The following is a 23,754-nucleotide window of genomic DNA, read 5'->3' as shown; positions in this document are numbered from 1 at the left end:
TTTTCGCATGTTTAAAAGTATCTAAAAATAAACCGTACCACATCCCACTCAGTGTGCTTTCGCCCTAAGGTGGTTTTTTTTGGTCGCTGCTTAATTTGGAGCTGGTAAGCTGATAAACTACCTCTACATATTTCAATAGAAAATACATATGTAGTATTAACAGTGGGAAAAAATCCCTAGTGAAAATACGTACTTTTGACTTTTGATTTGAACTGGACGACTACTTAGAGAGATTTGAAAGCTGAAAAGTACTTCAAATGAAAGATAAAATACCCGACTATAGATTCCAAAATTCATTTTGAACAGGAAATTGACAGATTTTGAGACAACGACCGAACAACACCAAGATATAGAAAAATCGCGCAATTTAAAAAACACTTATACATATCTCCGAATCTCGAGCCTACCAACATTTTTTACTACCAGATTCGTATTTTATCTATAAGAAAATCTATAATATCTATAAATCTATAATCTATAATATAATATCTAAATATCTATAAGAAAAGTCGTATCTCGTCTCTGAACCGAAAAAAGTCGTCATTTGTCGAACAGTGTTATTATTAAATAGCAAATTGCTAATGAATTATTTCACAATTAACAATTTTAAACTAAAACTAACAACTATAATATAGCTTAGTTAACAAAACTATAAATAGTAACCATAAAATAATATAATATAAATAGAAACATAGCTTTTTATTAAACTTATATATATATATTTTAACTTCAACTTCCACAATGGACCGTTTACCATGCACCATTTTTTTTTGATCTTTCGACATAAGATCTTTTGATTTTCGATCTTTGCCTTCCGATATTTGTGTTTTCTGTAATTTAACATTCTGTCTCGTCACGTAGACCCGTTAGTATATGTATATTTTAGAAATATCCTTGTGATAAGAATTTGAGTCTTGAATTTACAAATTAAAAATAGGCATCAAATCTAAACTCCAAAACACCGAAAGGCTTTTGACACTTTCGACGTTGTTTAAAAAGCTTGTAAAAATAAGAAAGGATCATAAAGATGGAAAGAGACAATTAACCAAACAACCTACCGATCAAATCAATCACTGTCACTTTTAACGATCACTTCCACTAATAGAGAAAGTTAAAATGAATTTTTCACATTATCATACTATTTTATCGAACTTAACACTTGACTGACACTTTTTTCACAACACACGATCCAAAAAAAAACCAACACTTTTACATAACGTGTTAACTTGGAAGTCAACAAACTTATACACATACATACTCATAAACATGTAAAAATTGAATGCAATCGATGCAATTACATCGAGCATTGCCTTCATTACGATCGAGCGTCAAATTACCGAGATTTGGTCCGTTTAACGACAGATCCGATGCGGATTACAGACCGGACAACCGGTTCGACGGTGGATGGAACCGGTTCGAAAGTAAAATTCATCTCGAGCGTTTAAATCTCGCGCGTTTTGTTTATACGTTCGTAATTCGTGCGGATGAAACGGATCGTTAGCCGATTATATTATTTGTATTGGCGGACACACCCGTCAAAAATGACGGGTCCAATTGTAAACAAGATGCTTGCCCGTTCATTCGGATCGTCCTAATGATTTATGATGTCGTTTACATACATATATACACATAATACAACCTTACGATATATTTTTGACTTGATTTTCTCCTATCGTGCAATGAGCTATTTAGCCGCGCAAAACCTTTTTTTTAATATATTATACAAATTCAATGTATATTCAAATTTTATTGTATATTTTTAATTGTAATATATTTTTTTAATCACGCAAAAAAAATCTAAAAAGAAATCATTTTATTTTAATTGTCATTACTTATAGTTGATCGCATTAAATTGAAATCTGAAATTTTGATTTAATTAAAATTTTCATTAAATACATTTTGATCACTTAAAGTGTTGATTGTATTAAAAATTTATACCAAAACCTCCTCAATTTATATAAACATATGTACATATGTGCATCCTCCAACCAAACCAGCAGTGTGGCTCGATGGTTGCGCTGATAGTAAGCACCGAAACGTCACCGGGTTCGATCCCATGAGCTGATCGCGATTGAAAAGAATATATTCTAAGTATAAACGTTAATGCTGCTGGTCAGACTTGGATATTTATGACTCCAAGTCGATCGTTTCCTATCAGAGTTTGCCAATGTATCTGATTTCATTGTTGAAGCGGTTCCTCCATCAAATTGCCAAAAACCACCAATATTTGAATATGATTTCAAAAATTTATTATCTATAACAAAGATTTCACGCTAATTTTCTTATATACATACATATACAGTATTTATATTTTTTTGCTAGTCACATTGCGTTTTTTTTTAATTTTTTGTCTGGTCACAGTGACGCGTTAGCGAATTCTGTGATATCACTGTGGCTAGTATGTAAATAAATAAATTAAATGTACTTTCAGTTTTTCAATTTTGAATTGTGATCATTTTAAAATTTGATTTGAAGTTGATCACAATAATCTTCGAACAATATCAATGCTAATTTTTAGCAGTCTATTCCGGTTTCATTAAGTTATGATTTAATTTTTGATTTTGATAGTTTAATTAACATGCATATGACTGAAATTCGTTCACATTTCATGTAAAATAAATCACATTAAGATCTAATTATAATATAAGTTCAATTAAATTATATTTAAGTTTTTAATATACCTACATATGTATGTAATGCGAGGGTTGAAACAGTTGTAGCTTTTCCTATAGATATATAAAAATCTACTGCATAAAGATAAATGTTATGTAAATCAAAAGTTTTTAATCTAGAATCATTAAATTCGGCAAATCCTATCATACTATTTAAATCGTAGTTTTCAAAACTTTTTGAATAAGTTTCATTTCATACCATTTTCCAACTTTAAAATGGGAAATTATAAAAGAAAATGTCGATATAGATCAAGTCAATCACACTACTCAATTATTTATATGACGATCTGTGCAATTAAATTCCGGCATAATAATAATTCATAGTTAGCTTAGGTAATTGCGCTCATGACTAATGTCTACATCAAATCGTAATCAATGCGGCATTATTTAACTTTCACCCAATTTATCTCTAGCATAAAACGTGTATGTGTGTTTTTTCTATTGCATTATTTTATTCGTCAAATTTTCCTTGCGATAATTGTGATTTTTCCGGAAGAGCGACTGAAACTTGAGTTCGAGCTATCTCACGCTAAATTTCATTATGTCCACACACGCGTGTAAACGGCTCGTTAGAGCGAGACGCGTGTATCCATTTGTAGAGAGTGCGAAAGGGATGGCAGTATATCTCCTCTTGAGGATAGATGCTGCTCGGTATCGTTACGCCTTTTTTATATTCGTAAATAATATTTGGTTTTTTCCAAGTGCAAATTGACGGATGAAATTATTATGTCGTTTTTAAAGCACGATAATTTAAGGATGTCCGACTATTATGTCTACTGATACTTACATACATGAATGAATAATAAGCTTATTGTAAAAAACTAAATGTATGTAAGCTTATTGTAAATCATATTAACAATTAGATACAACATAACTTCTTATTGAATAATTATCTCGCAGATAAAACTCCGTGAAGAGATATACTTTTAGCCGAGAAATGTCAGATCTGACATATTTGGCCCAAAATCAATATTTTATTTTATTTTTACATATATACCAGGAAGGCCTTACAGGTAAATCCCAATGCGCCTTCCTGGCCAATTACAAATACAAATACAGCATTTTTATTATAAGTCGTTGAATTGCGAGACACTGAAAAATCTCGCAAATTAACGAGACATCTATGAATTGTACATACATTTTTATTGTACATCAATCAAATTTTTCAAATAGTGGTGACATAGTAGGTAGGAAGGATTTTTAGCCAATTTTTTTTTCCGGGAACCGTTTCAACAATGAAATCAGAGAAAATTGGCAAACTCTGATAGGAAACGATCAACCTGGAGTCACAAATCCAGGTCTGACCAACAGCATACTCTGAAAAATTCATTTTCATTCAGGGATAGAACCCGGCACCTTCTTGACGGTAAGCAGAAGCTTAACGTCCGAGCTATGCTGCTGGCTATATCGTGTATTACAATACATGAAGCTAGACGCCAAATTTGAAATTTATATATACATATGAGAGTTAAAACTATAAATATTTAAATATTAGAGATAACGAGAACCTATAGAGCAAATTTTATAAAATATAGAGTGAATTATAGGCGTTTAAACAATTAAAATCTGATATGGCCATATCAAGGCGAAAAGGTTGAAGATAGATTATGGTAGCTTGCCGTCACCGTCATAGACGTCACCGTACCCGAGAGTCTGGATATTTGATACGCATTGTATACGATATTTTATCTCCAACGTAATGGCAGACGATACATTTTCGTATATTGATGACCAAAATGAGCAATATGGCAAAGTATGAAAACGATCGGATAAGAGATAAGAGATATAAAAAATGACCACTAACACGAAAACCATGTGAACTGTATGAGAGGTAAGTAAAAAGTTATATTATATACATATGTGATAATATATATAGTACATGGTGTGATATTAAACTTTTAATTTATTTTTACATACATATATAGCCAGAAGTATGGCTTAATGGTAGCGTGTACGTTTAGTACCAAGTGATCAGTGGGTTAGATTTGGGGGTATTTGTGACTCCAAATCGATCGCTTCTTATCAGAGTTTGCCAATTTTATCTGATCATTGTTGAAACGGTTCCTCAAAATTGGTAAAAATCATCATCTTTCCTGTTGTCACAAATCGGCTGCATTTATTGTGTGTATAATTTGTAAAAATTATGTACAAAATTTTAATCCATAGATGTCTCAATGGATTAATTATGTAATTAATTAATTAATTAATTGTTATTTCATGTTCTTCAACTTCTATAATTACAGGGATTTTGTGTTATAATAAAATGCTGCAAGGCGCAATCCTGTCAAGGCTTTCTGGTATATATCTATGTAAAAATAAAATGCAATATACCAGAAAGGCCCAACTAGTAAACCCAATGCCCCTTTCTGGCCAATTACAAACATCGATTTACAATTTTTAGAATAATTTTAACAAAACATCATATAGACATCTATGGATAAATTTTTGATAAACTTACTTTTTACGGGGTATTTTTTTATATAAACCGTCAAATTCCGAGATGCTGAAAGAGCTCGAAATTCGCGAGACATTTATGGACAAATTTGCAGCATTTTTATACCAATCAGTGAAATTCAAGATGCTGAAAACTCGAAAATTGCGATAAATGTAAAAAGTTGCTTATTTGTTGGAACGTTTCAATGAAAATCAGATAAATCACTTATATAAATAAATAAAGATAAATTAATTCGATAGGTCCAGAATCTCGAAAAAGTGGAATAAACGTATTACAGGCCACGAGTATCATATATACATATATATAATATCGCTATTTTGTGTGTCTGTCTGAGATAACGCTCGCCTTACTATAATAGTCGTTTCTATTCGACATTGTACATATGTATGTATGTATGTACATACGTCACAGCTAAGCCACTGTCAAAACGTACATATATACGAATACAATAACAAAAGAAAAATACTTCTATATATGTATGTATACTATTTGCTACCAATATTTTCTCTTGGCAAAGAATTTACCGCCATATTTTGAAAATTTATTTAATTAGTTTTTCTATTGGTGTTATACATATATTGTTTACGTGTAGGTAGTTAGGTAGATTCTCCCTTTTTTTTCATATTGAACAATTAAATTTTTTTTTTTTTTTTTTTGGTGCCATCTTATCGATTCCCGATAAATCATCACCAGCGATATCGTTGCTCTTCAGATCATGTACGGGCACTACGGAATCATCACTCCGTCCCCCAAATTGTGAATTGGGCTTCTGAATCTCTCACATTCAGAACACCAATTCGTGTAAAACAATTAAATATAGATATTAAATTAAATATATTTAAGAGTTATGTGAAAAAAATTGGACCACGTGCGGATTGAACCGGCACATTTATTTTATTTATTTTTTATTTAATCACTTAATATGCCAACGCCTATGCGATGATATGTCGTCGGGTACAACCATAGATCTAGAATAACCTAGATATGGCATTACATACAAATTTCGTTGGAGATCTTGTTGCCACTAACTGAGGGGTGCGGGGGGTTTAACTAGCGGGGGGAAGTTGGGCAAAAAAAGTTTTTTTTCCCTACGACGCAGCGGTCGGCGTTTTATTCACTTCCCCCGCTAGTTAAACCCCCCGCACCCCTCATTTAGTGACGAAAAGATGAAAAGATCTCCGCAATCGACCTTTCCTACTGTGGGATTTTATGTGTGTGAGTGAATTATGTAATGAGTAATGTTGAGGAGTGATGTACAAACAGTGGTACACATGAGTGTACACGGTTTTGGAGTTGGCAGAAGTGTGACGCCAACTGACAGTTAGTAGTCGAGCCGCTGGCCGGACGGCCACCGGTAAGTGCGTACGCGCACGTGTGTATACTTAATGTACAATAAACGTACATTGATGGACCAACATCGTCTTTGATTATCTCTCCCGCAATCCTCCCTATATCTTCGAACTCTACACTACTTAGAAGCTACTAACCTACTGAGAGAAAAGTGTGCATGCGCCATGTATTTTGCATGCGCCAAAAGGGAGACCAGTATAAACCGTGAGGGCGGATCTATGTATTATACATCTATGGGTACAACACTAGTTTTTACATACCTCCTTTACGTTTCACTTACGATTACAATTCAGGAAAAAGTTTGCGTCTTATCTGATCGTTTTCATACTTTTGCCATATAGCTCATTTTGGTCATCAATATAAGTAAATGGAGCCTCCGCCATTACGATAGAGATAAAATATCGTATAAGCATTTCAGGTCCGAAGATTTTTAATCTCGGTGACAGTTGGTAGTCATTAATCATATATATAAAGACGGTAATCTGTGTGGGTGTGTGTGTGTGTGTGTCCTAACTCTCGCCGAACATAATGAACGAATCGATTAATTCATTTTTCGACGAGACGACTTTGTCGCGACTCGAACCGATCACCCCAAATAGCCTGAATATGGGTCTAAGTTGAGCTAATGGTCTCGGACATCACGCCAAATCCAATTTTTCATTTCGCCTTTTTTTTTAAACATTAATTGAAATATTCCTTCTCGCCATATAAAAATACGTAATTTTAATAATTTCATTTAGCGAGGTTTTGAACCATTTTTTTATGTATTTATTTTCAATTTAATTATAATTCTAATTTAAATTATTTATATTTTGACGATATTCGAGAAAAAAATTGATTTCATTCACCGGGGGCGCCGGGAATCGAACCTCGGACCCTCCGATCCAAACGCAATGTCCTCACGAGCTCGCGTCGCACGCCATATCCTCGCCCAGAATACGTGTTGTAAATACACGTCATATGTATATGCACGTAATTTGTTATGTGTAATAATAATATTCAACGTTACGAGGTCAATGACCGTTTGTGTATAATCGGAAAATATTACATTTTGCTAACGTTAACTTTAAGAATTGAAAATTATTACAAATAAAGAATTGAAAACTATCTATGAGAGTCTACGAAAATAACGGTTCCGGTTCCGGATTTTTTTTTTTAGTTTTATACGGGTATATAATAATTTTATACCCATGCGATGATATTTCATCGGGCTATTCACTAGTTTTATACATAGATGGCGGTAGTGTAAAAAAAATATTGGTGTTTTGATTCAAAATAATAATTAAATATTGTTAATCGCAAAACAATATATTTAATGATTTGCGAAATATTTCTCGAAATGAAAAAAATTGAACTTTACCACTTTCAAATATAACGGCTTGTATCTTAATTTTATAATGTGTTTGGATATATACATACATACATACACAGTTAGCCATATGTATTGTCGATTTAGGGTGACCTGTCGTGGTACAATGGAATGTTTTTATTTACGATTCATATTTTCATCTTGAGATTACCTCATATATGGACGCAGTTCAACGTCAATAAAAGCGAATATCTTATTCAATTTAACCACAATGAGCACTTTTCCCACTGTGCCACGGAGCCAGTACCAGTGAGAATCTTCTTCCGTAGACGGAGAAGTAGCCGCCGTCCGGCCGCGTTTCGAACGCCACTGCACACCTTGTCATTATCAATCCAGGTGTTGTGCCAAGTGCACGTCCATCTTACATACATATATACGTCTTATCATCTTGGGATTCGACCCGGCGACTCTTGCCTCCGATATCGGAAGCTTTCAGCCGTGCAGTCGCCGCGTGCGCGATTCATCTCGATGCACTTTTCCGCGCAGCTTTTCATCACCGATACCAAATAGACTGTGAACTATCGATGCACGTGCAGTGTCGTTTATGAATCAGTGACGTGATATATGTATATATGTACATAAGTGATACGATACATTTTCGTTGTGGTGTAATTTTGAAACATTTTCCTGAAAAGCTTTTGGATACTTTTCCGTCGAGTGCTCTTGGATTATTTGACTTGTGTACGTGTGAGTAATTTTTTATTTCGTATATAATGTTTTAAATTAGTTTTTGGAACATTTTCGATATTTTTGTTTGGAAAATGTTTTTATTTAGATTTTTTACATATCAAAAAATCGATTTTTTTATATTTTACACATATCACACACTAAATTGTTGTCTGAGAAAAATTGAATTTTCCTTAATTTACACCAAATTTTTGCAATTATTATTTTTTTTAATATTAAAAGATAATTATATACATCCATTTTCATATTTAGAAATTAAATTTTAAATAAAACTAGCGTTTGAACGTATGTATTTTTTCTCAAAATGATTCACGACTGTTATTCATTCTTCTACACATTTGATTTTTTTAATCATTTTTTAGCCGTTAAAATTAAAAAAAAGTAATTTTAAAATAATAATAAATGTATGTTTTATATTAAAAATCAAACATAATATCGTTTCGACGTGTTCTACATTTTAAAAAATGACGTTAAATTTATTTATTTATATTTATTTATATATATTTTAGCTATCAAGCTAATTTAAAAAAAAATACATCTTAATTATTATACTTAACTCTAAAATTTATAATTAACTTATATGTACTGTCCCTCACAGAGGTGTCTCTTCGCACCTCGCAGGAATGCATCCATGTTTTTAGCAGACCTGACGCACTCAGGGAGGGCATTATACATGAGCACACCCCTGTGAAAAACACCCCCAGCCGTCTTATTCTTTCTTACTCTACTTACAACTAGTTTGTACATTGCAATTTTTTTCTTTAGTCTCATCTCGTCCAAAAGGTTCGTTTTAAGTTGTTTATAAGAATCCTACAAGTCGTTACAATGCAATATTCTAGTGTTTCAACACTGGCGTTAAATTATTATGTGCCAAGGAAATGCAAAACACCATAAAAGACAACATCCGTTCTTATTATGAATATACAAAATAACCATGTGTAGGATGATAGGTATGTATTGTAATTAATTCGCTTGGTTGTATGTATGTATATTAATAATTATATGAATATTTGCGCGCGTAGGAAGCCTCTTATTGTTTATAAATAATAAAGACGAACTTATCATCGAAAATCTTGCAAAACTAATTAATCAATTAAACAGAATTAATTATGTTTATATTATACGAATAAGGCGCGCTATCTCAGCGTACGGGATATATTACGTATATTTATAAGAAAAAAATAATTGCAACATGTAGTCGCTGTTATTGACACTGTTTGAAGCTAAATCGATTTTTTTTTTACATTAAGATCATTATCTATGTTTCGGTGTGTTATTATTTCCCAAAATGCCGTGATTATTTTGGAGGTCTGTGGGCAGTGAAGCGTTCGTCCAAAAATGTCCAATTTTTTCCTCGGTTTTCAACGCGGTCGTCAAGGAGTCACAAAGTCCAGTTATAACGAGGAATTCGTTATAGCGGAGAGAAAGAGAGAGAGGTCCCTGACCAGAGGGCCCAATAAAAATGTTGTTCAACTGGTATGTTCGACACTGACCATCGAATATTCGGTCAAGTCCAGAGACGTCTTTCACAATTGCTTTGAGTTAAGACAGGGGCTACTGAACCTTAGAAAGTCGTCTTTTTATCTGAAAATACACTGATATGTACATAATTGAAATTGATGTTTAATTAAAATTGATATATAATTGAAAATATGAAACCTACTAATTCAATAGAAAGCATAGATATTGATTTGTATGACTTTTGTGATATAAATTCACATTAAAAGTAAAGCTTCAATCGAAACGAAAAAATGCATAAGCAATAAATATTGAATAATAGTTGGTTATAATGAAATGTAATCATAAATTTTCAAAAAAAGAGTTAAAAAATATAAATGAAAATACAAAAAAAAACACGACATGTACATACGTCGTATTTTTGTGTTTTGATTACAATTGGTTGAATATTTGGTATCGTTTTAAAATCTAACTATTATACAACTATTGAAAACATTGACATAATTTATTTAAATTTAGTTTTGACTTTTTTTAAATTATTTCAGATATCGAAAATATCAAATAAATATGGTAAATTTCAATTACATTATGGTTTTCAGTGGAAAATTTTCAAGTTTGTAAAATTTTCACTTCGCATCGATTCTGATTTCATATATCATTTACGCGAATCATATATCAAAGTAAACTCAATAGAATGAAAATTACAGCATAATCATGGTTTGGAAAGTTAATCGGTTTTACTTCGAAATTCGTTCATATTGACTCTTAAGAGAAATTACCTCTAATTCCATATAATAAAATGTACGATGATCGTTATTTTTGCTATTTTATGAATCGACCAATATTTTTTAAAAGATGTATTTTAATTTTAAGCTACTTTGAATTGGTCGATATAATCAAAATACATCCGGAATCGTTGAGCAGCTTTACCGGCTTTTGGCTAATAAAAGTCTAAATTATATGTACTTCAATCGAAATGACGTTTGTAAAACTGTTCATTATCATAATATGGACTATTAAAACTAAGGATTATAGAAATTCCACCGCTTTTTTTTAGCTAGATTTTGTTTTCAAAAATTCAATAACTTTCAACATTTTTCCTTGAACGTTCAATTGGGTATAAATTTTCCAGTCGAAGCCTCAATTTTTCACAGGATATGTATAATATTTCATTAAATTCCAACGTTACTGTAAACATTGATCCGATCGTTGATAGGAAATCTAGTGTGATTTGATATACTGCGCCCTCGAGCTATATGACGTTTTCGGTGAGTGTGCAATTTCGCGAATTAAACACATAACGGCTCTTCTGACGCTATGTATATATGTGTATAATATACGGGTACATACTAAGTTATATATAATACATACATATTATATATTCGCTAGAACGATCGCTAAGGAATTTCCGATCCGGCTACTTCTATATACATATCTGGTCATAAAGTGTGCCAACGCTTTATGTTCGATTCATCCTTGCAAATTACTATTGCCTTTAAGAGCTTTTGCAGTATAGAATTTTAAATTTCCCGGAAGAAAAGCTCTAATTGACCGGACGTTATAAAATTTCGAATCAGTTGCATTTTCGCCTTTTACTGTGTAATTAATATAATTGCAATGTATTTCTGAACGTGCGCATTCGATTTTCCGCAAGCCGTATTATTTTATATTGGAATTCCTCTATGACTTAATTAGAATTATGTAAAGTGCATCTTCATTGCACTGAATTGTAATTAGAGTAATAAACTTTCGTGTTACAGGCATCATTTTGGTATTATTTAATATTTTACACTCTACTTGTTACATTTACATAATATAATTACGGTGTAAAGCGTTTGCGTAATACCTGTGTACATATGTACGAGCACATACGGGATGCAGCAGAGATACGGGCGATTATAAAGTCTTAATAATGTTTTTATTTATATATAATTAACATTTTTTATTAACATTTTTATAAACGCAAAAAACGAATTTTTTATTTTATATCAAAAATAATTCAAATATTATATTTACCAATAAATTACATTTAAGTCTAAATATAATTATTTTCATTGTTATTTTGATTCAAATACAACCGTTAATTAATTGAAATTAAAATCATTTTATTTTATTTTTTTATATATTTTAAATATACTTGCCACATTATAATAATCAATTTTTTTGTTCCAATCGGTGCGTATTATTACGCAAACTATCAAATTTGCATAATACATGGCGCAGCAGATAAACAGGCGATTATAAAATGTAAATATTTTCTTATAATATTACATTATTAAAAATTGTTAACATATTTATCTAGCAATACAAAGCGTAACATTTCATTTTTTACATCTCGATCTTATCACAAATTATCGAGATTATGCTAATTGTCCACATTTTCTCATTTGGCGAGTCAATAATACTACGTTGCATACAAACGTTCACAACACTCGCATAATTTATTCAAGCGGAATAAACTTGACATTGTACAACTTTCATTATGTAATCTTACGAAACGATTATGCCATTTTCTCCAGTCTTTTTGTAGAGGCGACAATTGTCAGACTAATTGCCCATTATGTAATTTCACCACAGTGCAGTTTTCGCATAATCTCTTATGGTAAATGTATGCACATGCATGCATTCTAATGCAAATCTGTGCGTACAATGCATCATATTTTATTCATCTTTTGATTTTTTTCTTTGATTTTCAGAGTACGGCAAACACGTCAGGTGAATATGTGAAGCGTTCTGAATGTGTTCAAGTTGGATATAGAAGTCGAAGGCAATCCAAAGAGTAAATAAATAAAAATGAACGAAAGCAGGGAAAGGATCAGACGAGAGAGGGAACGCGAAAGGAACACTTACACTTCACCACGTTTGGCACTTAGACGAGTGCTCATTTTATCAGAAGGGAGGCAATTCAGAGAGGCAGCAGCTCTGCTTCAAAGACTTGGACCATCTGTGTTACAAGGAGTTGCTTCCGAGCTGCCTATAGATCTGTTGGCAGAATCTCTACCTCATTCTGCTCATCTTCTCGAAACGTTGTTCAACAGGTAAATGTTTCTCCTCATTTTGTTCCAATATGCGTAGGATGTACCCACTACTTAGTTTATTGGTTGAGGCATCTTCGAATCGTGCATAGATACACGTATGTATGTATGTGTACTTACATACTTTCCCGTACTTCTAACTGTATTGAGATCTAATTGTTTAAAGAGAATAATGATTGAGTAACGAGAATCGTGACTTGGATCAATTGTTGTGTACTTTTGTTGAATGAAAACTTGATATAAAATAGTATATCTATGTAGTATATATGCACAATGTATTAAAAAAAACAGCTATTCGTACAGAACATGTTCGGATTCTATGTATTATATACACATTTGTGTTACTGGTAGTATATTGACATTCTATGACATTCCTACGCAATCTATAGAATCGTATGCGTTTATGCATTGTAATTTATAATAAGAAGAAAATTTCAATTGCTTGGGTCAAATTGTTACTATATGAGTCTTTTTAAAACGATGTATAAGTAAAACGTGATCAGTAATCGATTCTGAGTTCGAATCAGTCAAAATCTTGAGTTAGAATTTTCGCATGATTACAAAACTTCATCTATTGTTACTAAGAACATAGATAAAGTAAAAAATAACAGGGAAACTTGCCGATACTGGCAAAGTTTCAGTTTTTTTTTAATACCTTGGCAATAAAAAGAAACATCCCATGCGAGGTTTTTTTAATGTTAAATTATTCCACTTAGATGAGGAGGTGAAGAAGAAAAAATAAGCTAATAAAGCAATGCTTGAATTGAAAAAAAACCTTCGAAAATCGGTAAAATTTACGATTTTTCCGAACCTTAAAAGAACTAACGGTAGTGCAATTTTGTTTTAGAATTTCTATATTTTTTAACAAATTTTTCATGAGCAGAATGTCTTTTTTAATCTACATTAATTCCAAATTCCAAAACTCGATATTCCCTATTAAACATAAATGCATTGTAGGAACATTCATAATTGAATTAGAAAACGGTGAAAAGACAATGCGTTATTACTAAATTATTTTCACCATTAATTGTATTATATACATATTTGGTATTTTTTCATATTTAAATCATCATCTAAATTATACATGCATATTTTTATCATATTGTGCTAATTTTTTACACCGGATATTTTTAATTTGCACACAAAATTCGTTCAACGTCTAATATTTGACTTAACTTTTAAATATTTACAATTTTTTTTCTATATAATACTCATATTATTTCACGGTCTGTTCCTTATGTCAATGTATGTATAATATTTGTAAGAGCTGTATTTTTATTTACATATAAAAACTGTATATATAATCGAAAATAATATTAAAAAGTGCACTTTCATTAAAATATTTTTATATGATCTTTTCTAACATCCAAATCTTTAATCAGGATTTTATCTTTATTGTATTAATTTGTATCATATGTTGAGTTAAATTAAAATTTGTACGTCACAAATTACAATATTTAGTTAAATTTTCTTCTACATATAGATATATTATACCCATGTAAGATTTTATGTAGTCAATTTCTTATATCAATCCCTTTACATATACATATGTATGTACATAAATTTAAAGAACTATTCACATAATATACATATGTTTTATAACGTTGACATTTTTTTTACCAAAAATCACTTGATATTTAAATTAAATGGAACATCGGGATTTCTCACACTCGTTTCTATCGAAAGGATTAACATTGAATATTATAACATTAATATATACGTGTATATAAGAAATAAAATGGCGGATATTATGCGAAGGCCACCGGATCATCCTCGACCTTAATTCGTACATTTCCCCATATTAAATATAATACATACGATGTGCGTATGATTCAGTAAATGGCTCAGTACGTATACCATTGACGTAATTGCAAAATAATTAACGAACCGTTCAAAAAGTGACGTCGGCAGTCCAACCAAAGCAAAAACACACGGTGCGATTAATTGGCATTTTTCACGTGTCAGATTATTTACGCATGTGGGTGTGTGTGTGTGTGTGTTTTTAATTAGTATAGAAATCGAAATTCAAAGATTCCGTTACGTTCGCAAGAGGTGCCTTATTCACAAGTCGCAAACTTGTTTTGGGACCCTGCATCTGGAATTCATGTCACTTGGGTGTTTATTGTGTATGAGCTTGACCTCTGGAATTTCATTAAATTTGTATGAATAAATAGTAGGCGTTTCTCTTTTGACCAAATATTACATCGTTTTTATATTTGGCATAAATCTGAGACTATTTCTCGAATTGTTGTGATATTTATGTCGAATTGAGCAAAGAGTAACGCTTTGTGGAAACAGTCATTTTTTAAAAAATAAATTATTTTTGCTTAAATATAAATATACCAGGAAGGGCTAACAGGTAAGCCCCTTGGCTTCCTGGCCAATTACAAACATCGATTTACATTTTTTAGGATTATTTTAACAAAGCATCATAGAGACATATATCTATATGTATGTATATCGATACATTTTTGATAAACTTATATTTTCGGAGCATTTTTTTTAACCTTCCAGCGGGCGCGCGGAGTTATTTCCTTTGAGCGCGCGCTTGTCGTAAATTTTACGTCATCAAGTTTTCTCCATATAAATGGTGTTTTATTTCTGTAAATGGTGATTTCTTTATGTAAGTGTTAAGGAAATGTTGTAAGTTTATGAAAAATAATAAATGACAATACTTTAAAAAATATATATTTTACTTTCTAAACAAAACACCAAAAAACACTTTGAATATGCTGACATTTCAAAACAAAATATTATATCGACCTATTCGATCATTAGTCAGAATTATTAATCAGAATCAATATTACCTATTAGTCAGAATTAATATTTTCATCCTTACAATTATTACAAACCACCTCAACTGCAGAATGCTTCTTGCATGTAAAGGACTCAACGGAACGCTCAACGGAAATTCCCAAATATCGATGACTAACAGAAACATCTAAGCACAACCGATTCGCCTGCAGTTTCGGGAAACACTGACCTTCGAATAGCTTGAAGCTCGATGCTTATCACTAAGTGGTAAAAGTAGGAGATGCGATAAAGCGCATTTGTCGTAAATTTTACGACAGAGCGCCCGCTAGAAGGTTAAATATAAATCGTTAAATTTCACGATGATAGATGCGAGATATGGTTTGTGAGAAAAGTTTGCCAATGTGTTGAAAATCAGATAAATTGGCAAATTATGATAGGAAATGATCGATCTGGAGTCACAAACCAAGATCTGGCCAGCAGCAACCGGTGGTACTCGATTCTGTGACCACTATGTTTGAAATCATACATATATGCTTACAAGTTTATGAAAACAATTACTTATTTTAAATATCTTTCATATTTTGTATGAATAGTATACGTATACACATATGTATGTATGTGTAGAGGTAAATTCATTCTTTATAAATAGCCGTTCTAGAATAGAGTTCTTTAAACTCCTTTTGCTTCCAATTTTGTCATTTACCAGCAACAGCCAGCAGCAAATGGTTAGTGGTTATCAATGGTGAGTGTATAAGTTTCAATAAAAATCAATTGTGTGGTCACAGTCTCTATCCCTGGCTGTGCTGCTGGCAAAAGGTTACCAATTTGTTGGATAAATTGGCAAACTCTGGTAAGAAATGATCGACCTGGAGTCACAAACCAAGTTCTGACTAACAGCAATCAGTGGGAATCAAGCTCGTGACCACTATGTTCGAAACCATATATGCTAACCACATAAATGTAGCCATAGTGACGACTTCGAGTTGATCTGTAAAGTCACTATGGCAAATTTGTAAATAAATAAATAAATAAAATTAATAAAAAGCATTTTGGAACGAATACACTCAAAAGTGCGGCACAGGACGTGAATATGTGATAGGTGTGTCTTCATGTCGTTGTTAATTCGTACGATATTATTATTTCGATAAGTTTCTCCGACATGTCTTCAAATATTTTATTTTATTCAATCAATCATGGACACTCGTCTAACCTTTTGCTCCAACGCGACAAGTGTACTATACAGATTACTAATTATTAATTCATTTATTCATCTATGAACATTTATGGACCAATTTGAAGCATTTATACAAATTAGCGAAAATCGAGATGCTGAATAACTTGAATTTTTGCGAGAGAGATCAACGTTATAGATCACTGTCAAGCCAACGATAAAATATCACCGAAAATATTCCAGGGGGTGAGTTTTGTTAAGGATCGCGACGGTATAGATTAGGCGTTCTTTTTGCATGTACAAAACTATCGAGAGAAAAAAAGTATCACGTACTTTTATAGTCAACTTCCCGATGTAAGTTTACATGTTTAAAAGTCGGTCAAAATCGTATGGCAAGGAACCGCTCTAAAGTCGATTTATTAAAAGTTCTGTGAAAGCTTTCTGAGAGTGTAAACTCGTTTTATTTTTATTTTTATTTGTCTTCGGTGTTTATTGACGGTCGTTAAACAAACCTTTGTATACGTACGAGTGTGCTAGAATGCTTTCTTTTCCTGTTTCTCACGAGTGCAGGTTGTATATGTTAGTATAAAAACATGTATTTATGTATGTTTCAAATCCGAAACGTTGATCTATAAGGAAATTTTTTCATTAATTTAACAACTGACATTGAAATGAATCCTTCAGCCTGTACAATGATGTGATTAATTAGTGTCTCGTTCAAATTTGGTATACCTACATAGTTCTGCGTAACGTTGAATGGAAGTGCTTATGTCATTCAGAACTACATTTCGTTTGAAAGAATCAAAGAATTTGTATTCATATTGTAATTAGTTGGGATTTAATTAAATGTAATTTCAAGGTAAATGCTTTTATGTCCGATTTAAACATAATTTATTGAAAATTCATCTTGTTATATACATATGTATGTACATTGTTTAAAGCTTCATTTAATCCTTTGTAAATATGTAGGAAATAATCTCTTGCAACCTTTTGGATTAAATAATAAAATATACACGTATTATAATATCATTTGCTAAATACGTACAATTTTAGCTAGAATTCAATACTAGAAGATGAGTATAAATTTAAACAAATTTCACATCAATCAGATATATGATAGATTGGACAAAACCCGACTGTACATTTCAATACCCAAAATAAAGATTGATTCGCCAATTTTTGCTAAAAATCATATTAAATTTAGAATAGAATAAAATATATAAATTCATAGAAATCCTTTCTATATACATGCATACATATATAGTAGATTAAGTTTTAATTTTCAATTAAAATGTTATTTTAAGCAACTTAAATCCTGCAAAGGACATCAATTGAAAGATGAAATATCTATACAAAAAAATCCGATGTTAGCTTTGAAAAAATAATCTCCAGAAGTTGTGTTAACATTTGCTACACTGTGATGGATTGAGAGTGACCAGGATTGATATTTAATTTTATTTCTCCAAATATACTAAATGCCTTCATATTTTATGTATTTCTCATCAAAATCTTTATGATTCCAATTAATTCATTACGAAATAAAAAAAATGATTCAGTACGTGCCGCGCTCAACGGTCAATGTTAGAATGATATGTACATATCTTGGAATGATTTTTTTTTCATTTTTTGTAGTTATTTTTAGATTATTTGACGTTAAATACACGATAAAATGATTTTCGTAGCTAATTACAATAATAACTATTGCAGATTTTCATTATTTTAACTTAAAACACACATTTTTAACTTAACGCTTGGCGTCCTGTGATGGATAGCGATGACCAGGACATTTATTTCTCCATATATATTGAATGCAGAGTCTTGATATTTTATGTATTCCTCATCAAAACCTCTATGATTCCAATGATCTAATCACGGCATAAAAAAATAATCAATATCAACAGAAATAATTATATTCGCGGGAAGCCCCTTCTACGCGCCGCGCTCAAGGGTCATTGTGAGAATGATATCCGCCTTGGAATGATTTTCTTTTATTTGTTTACTCTTATTCTATATTATTTGACGTTTAATACCCGATAAAATGATTTTCGTAGCTAATTACAATATTTAATTTCGCAAATTGTGCATTATTTTTACTTAAAACGTCCAGTTAACACCCATTTTTAAATGGACGCCTGGCGTCCAGTACAGTGACTAGCGTATTTTTTTAGCACAGTAAGGCAAGTGTAAAAAGCAATCAGACTTCAAAAATGGGACAAAATTTTTCTATTAGTATTTTTTGATTTTTAAATGCTTTTTATTGTTACGAAATTATGTTCACAATACATCTTATATCTATTTTAATAGCTACTGATCTACTGATCATTTTCTATTTTACAATTTTAATTTAATTTTGTTAGTAATCTTAGTACTATATTATTCTAATGTTAATGTACGACATAATAGGAAAAAGAGCTCAAAAACCTATTTACAATTTTCTATTAATATACCTATATGTATGTACATATGTATATATGTATGTATTAGATTTAATTTGAATTAAAATATTGAATTCCAATACTATCGTCAAAGATATCTGTAAATGTATACCAAAAGCTACTTGGCGTCTAAATTTAAAAAAAATACACAATTTAAAGCTGTCTGTATTTGAAATCAGCATTTTTTTATTATCGATTTCATATTCAATGGGGAAAAATCACAAATCATCACTAATAATGTATTCCATTATTTCTTCACAGAAACAGAGCAGCATTACTTCACCTATAAACACTTTTAGATGTAATTTATCAAAGTATATAGGCATATTGAAACTCATCACTATCATAAGCCAAACGAAGCATTGCAAGTTGGTTGGTTGTTTTTTAATCAAACAAAATATCCAATCTGCGTAACAAATTAATTAAAATCCAATCAATTGCAGACGTTCTTCATCTCATTGAATATTTGACATACCCACTTGCTTGTCGAAGCAATTTCGCGTATTTCCTCCCACTTTTAAGCGATCTAACTTTATTCCCAATTAAACCATTCTTATCAATGCATCCGCCGAATCATTGTCCGAAATTGAATATTCGAAACTCTTTTGCACGGCCGTTGAATCTAAGCTTAAATACAAGCATACTTGTTTACCTCTTATCGATCTTTGCATGGTGTTTTTTTTTTTTTGTTTGTTTCTCTCTTTTAACGTTTCAGCGTCGGTAAAACATCGACCAATTATGCCACACACGGTAATTATGCACTTTTTGTTTCGCTCGAACCGAGAGAATCAAAACCGGAACCGATAGAAACCGGAGCTCGTTCATTGTGTTCGTTTATCTCCAGCTCTGTATGTGTATATATTTGTAAGACGACAGGATTAATTATCACCTCAGGCTTCAAAACATAAATATAAACATATTTATTTGCAAATACAAGTCGTATGAGTGTTGTCTTATGCCGTTATATTATATTTATGGTAACGGAAAAATGTATAATTTTACCATTTCATAAAATACTACAACAGTTTATATCTGTCCCCCCAGTAAATGATAAAAATAGTATTGAAAAAATAATGTAGCGTGGAAATGTAGAGGGGTTTCCGAGAGTGGGTTGAAAGACGTAGTTGTAGTGGTAGAGGTAGTTTATTGTTCTTGATCCGTCGGCCTTCCATCTCCGAATGACGAATACGGACCAAAATCGCCTGGTATTTATACCCATAGAATACTCTCCACACAGAGAGATCATTGGTCAATGGATCGCGAGACCTTATTGGCTGTTATATGTATGTATTAGGGATCCTAAATCCGAATATTCGAATACTTTTTATACGAACTTATTTTCAATCTACAGCACATTTAGTTATATTTGATGTTCCGGATAGTGATTCTCTTAAAATTTTAATAATATCTTGAATTTCTTAAAACTACAAATAAAGAATTTAAAGCTAGTATTCGATATTCGAATATTTGGAATCCCTACTATGTATTTATGTAGCTTGTATCCCCACTATGTATATAGCACCAATTAGGTACCTAATCTCTATCCTACAATATCATTGTCTGGAATGACCATTGAGATAAAAAAATAATGCAAATTTTATAAGATATAGTGAAAAAATGATGTATATAATCTAGTATGATAGAAGGTTTGTAAAATATCGCAGTTCCAAATAGATGATCTCAGTTCAAAATCAAGCTAGAAAATCGAAATCGTTCAATACAAAGATGTATCAGTCCAAGTAGAGAACTGTCAGAATGAAGCGTGAAACAGCAACGAATATTTAAAGAATATTATCAAATATATCATTGTTTTTACAATTTCAAATGTATATCGCCTTTAAAGGTATCACAAACTTACTTCTATATAAATTTAATATCCATCAACCATATCTATCAAAAGGAAACTTGACTTGAATATCTATAATCGATTTTTTTCCCTTTTATTTTTAATATATGTAAATGAAAAGTGTTACAATTCCAATGAAGAAACCAAAGATAGCCTTCACTGAGAGGATTGGGGAAAAAATCTAATAAGGTTTTTGGTGCTTTTTCTTCAGCTAAAAAACCTTCAAATAGCTTTAGAGTGCGTTCTATTGCAGGTAATAGTGATAGCCACCTAGTTTTTGAATGTCAGAGTAGATTTTTAACTTCAATATTAACAAAATCACAGAAGAAAGAAGAGTGTGAGAAAATTATCGATTCAAGATAAATTGATACACATTTTTTCCCCCTTCTACACATAGTTCTCTAGAAAGTACATATAGGGGTACCGGAAAGAAATCCATTTTTTTTGCAGATCAACTTAAATATTCAGTTTTTCATTTTTTTTTGCACATTTTACTCCAAAATATAATCTCCTCTAATTTTCATGACTCTATACCATCTTTTCGTCGATATTTCAATCCTTTTCTTGAAAAATCTTGCCAGTTTTGAATTAATAATATTGTTAATAGTTGGTTTACCACATCACTCACGCTGTTGAATTTTTTTCTTCTTTATGTGGCCTCCATGGAACTAAATAGGTAATAGTAAGAAGGAGCGAGGTTTGGTTTATAAAAAACTATAAAAAAAACCATATTATGGTTTGAGGTATAAAAAGGATAGCGTTTTTCCCTGAAAAATGAAAAAAAACCACGTTTTCCATCACTCTTCTTTTTCGTGCGTGCAGGACAAAAACCATTGTTTGTTTTTCCGATCCTTTAAAATGTTCCTATATTCTCTGTGATAGTTCTGTGGTAATTTATAAGTTTCTGTGATAGTTCTATAATTCAATAATTTTTTGTGGTTATTAAAAACATAGATACAGTAAAAATGGATTTCTTTCCGGTACCCCTAATATAAGACAGAGACAAATAGTTCATTGTTGAATATTCCTGCAGCGTTTACCAGACTGTCTGGTTCAGACATCGACTTTTTGTTTATAGTTTATGTTAATTCAGAGTTAGAAACTTATGTAGGAATTTAAAGAGTAGTAAACCGGGACATTTAGGCGTCCCGAGAGGTTTCTTCGGGACACCGGGACACGAGACTTAAAACTGGTGACAATCCCGATTAATCGGGACGCCTGACAACACTAATTATGATGTATGACATTAATTCTACTTAAATTCGCATTAAATTTTCTTCGAATCCCGAGCTGCGATATTGATAATAATTTGGTACAAATCAAGCCTCTTTATCATTACCGTTAGCATGTTTATTTTTCGGAATAATAAGTTAATTGCAACCGTGTGACAAATTCCAATGAAACGTTACCCACCGGTCCATCCACCGGTTAGTGTTAAAAGGTTAAACGAAGTACGATCTGTAAAAATATATCATAATAACCGTATCTCATTGTGCCGGTAATGAATGGTGTGATATTAAGCACATGCATACAATCACCTTTAACGTTTGTTGTGCTTTTGATCTCTGGTATAATATAACTTGTACGTATCCCGTAACGGTTAACTTTGACTACGTAATACTCGTGTTTACGCACACTGCCGTTTTGCCGTGTACCGTTTCACGTATGAACGTTTCGGTAAATGTTGGCTGCTGGACATATGTTTGTAATGTTACGAATTTATGTAACACGATCGACTTCCGGTTTAGCATTCCAAAGTTTGGAATTAATCGCCTTGATGTTTAGGTACTGAATGCAGCCGTTATTATTCAAGTGGTGTGTGACAGGGGGTTGATGTTTTCATTTTGCTTTTGTTTTAGGTATTTTTGGAAAAAACTTTGACTTTTTTTATTGAATTTATATACATAGAACTAGCTGAACCCGGCGTGCGTTGCAATTCCACAATAACGCATGCAATTCCCGTTCCAGTTCCCGTTCCCATTCCCATTCCCATTTGTCGGAAAAACGCAGGCAGCGAACACATTTGAAATTATTGCGTTGCATTGACACTCATACACATTTTTATTTTTTTATTTTTTATTTAATTTACACCAAGAAGGTCTAACAGGTAAACCCAATGCGCCTTCCTGGCCAAAGACAATAATATAAACATATATGTACACCATCCATATATACACAAATACTTACACGTATACACAAATACACATACATACATACATCCATAAATATAAAAATACACATATACATATACATACATACACACCTACACACATATATATATATATATATATATATATATATATATATATATATATATATATATATATATATATATATACATACACATACAATACATACAAACATTATACATGCATATATACACATAAACACATAAATAAAGATAAATTACTCATATATATAAAAATAAAAAATAGCATACATATATAAATAAAGATAAAACCAACATACATACACATTATGTTAAATAATAAAATTACAAAATGAAAGCAACATGTGTAAAT

The 23,754-nt window shown here is 31.5% G+C and overlaps 1 protein-coding gene across 1 annotated transcript in view; it reads left to right on the top strand.

Annotated features, from left to right (window-relative positions):
* The first annotated feature begins 8,332 nt into the window (after positions 1 to 8,332).
* Positions 8,333 to 23,754, top strand: part of LOC143915593 (uncharacterized) — a 39,336-nt gene continuing 23,914 nt past the window's right edge. The window contains exons 1-2 of the mRNA XM_077436301.1: positions 8,333 to 8,533; positions 12,688 to 13,029. Of these exons, the coding sequence (XP_077292427.1) occupies positions 12,785 to 13,029 (245 nt within the window). The 5' untranslated portion in view covers positions 8,333 to 8,533; positions 12,688 to 12,784. The remainder of the gene's footprint in view (positions 8,534 to 12,687; positions 13,030 to 23,754) is intronic.

This window comes from Arctopsyche grandis, chromosome 8 (assembly GCF_051622035.1).
Source record: "Arctopsyche grandis isolate Sample6627 chromosome 8, ASM5162203v2, whole genome shotgun sequence".
NCBI classification, from domain to species: domain Eukaryota; kingdom Metazoa; phylum Arthropoda; class Insecta; order Trichoptera; family Hydropsychidae; genus Arctopsyche; species Arctopsyche grandis.
Note: the sequence above shows the minus strand (reverse complement) of the source record. Positions and strands in the feature narration are given on the sequence as shown.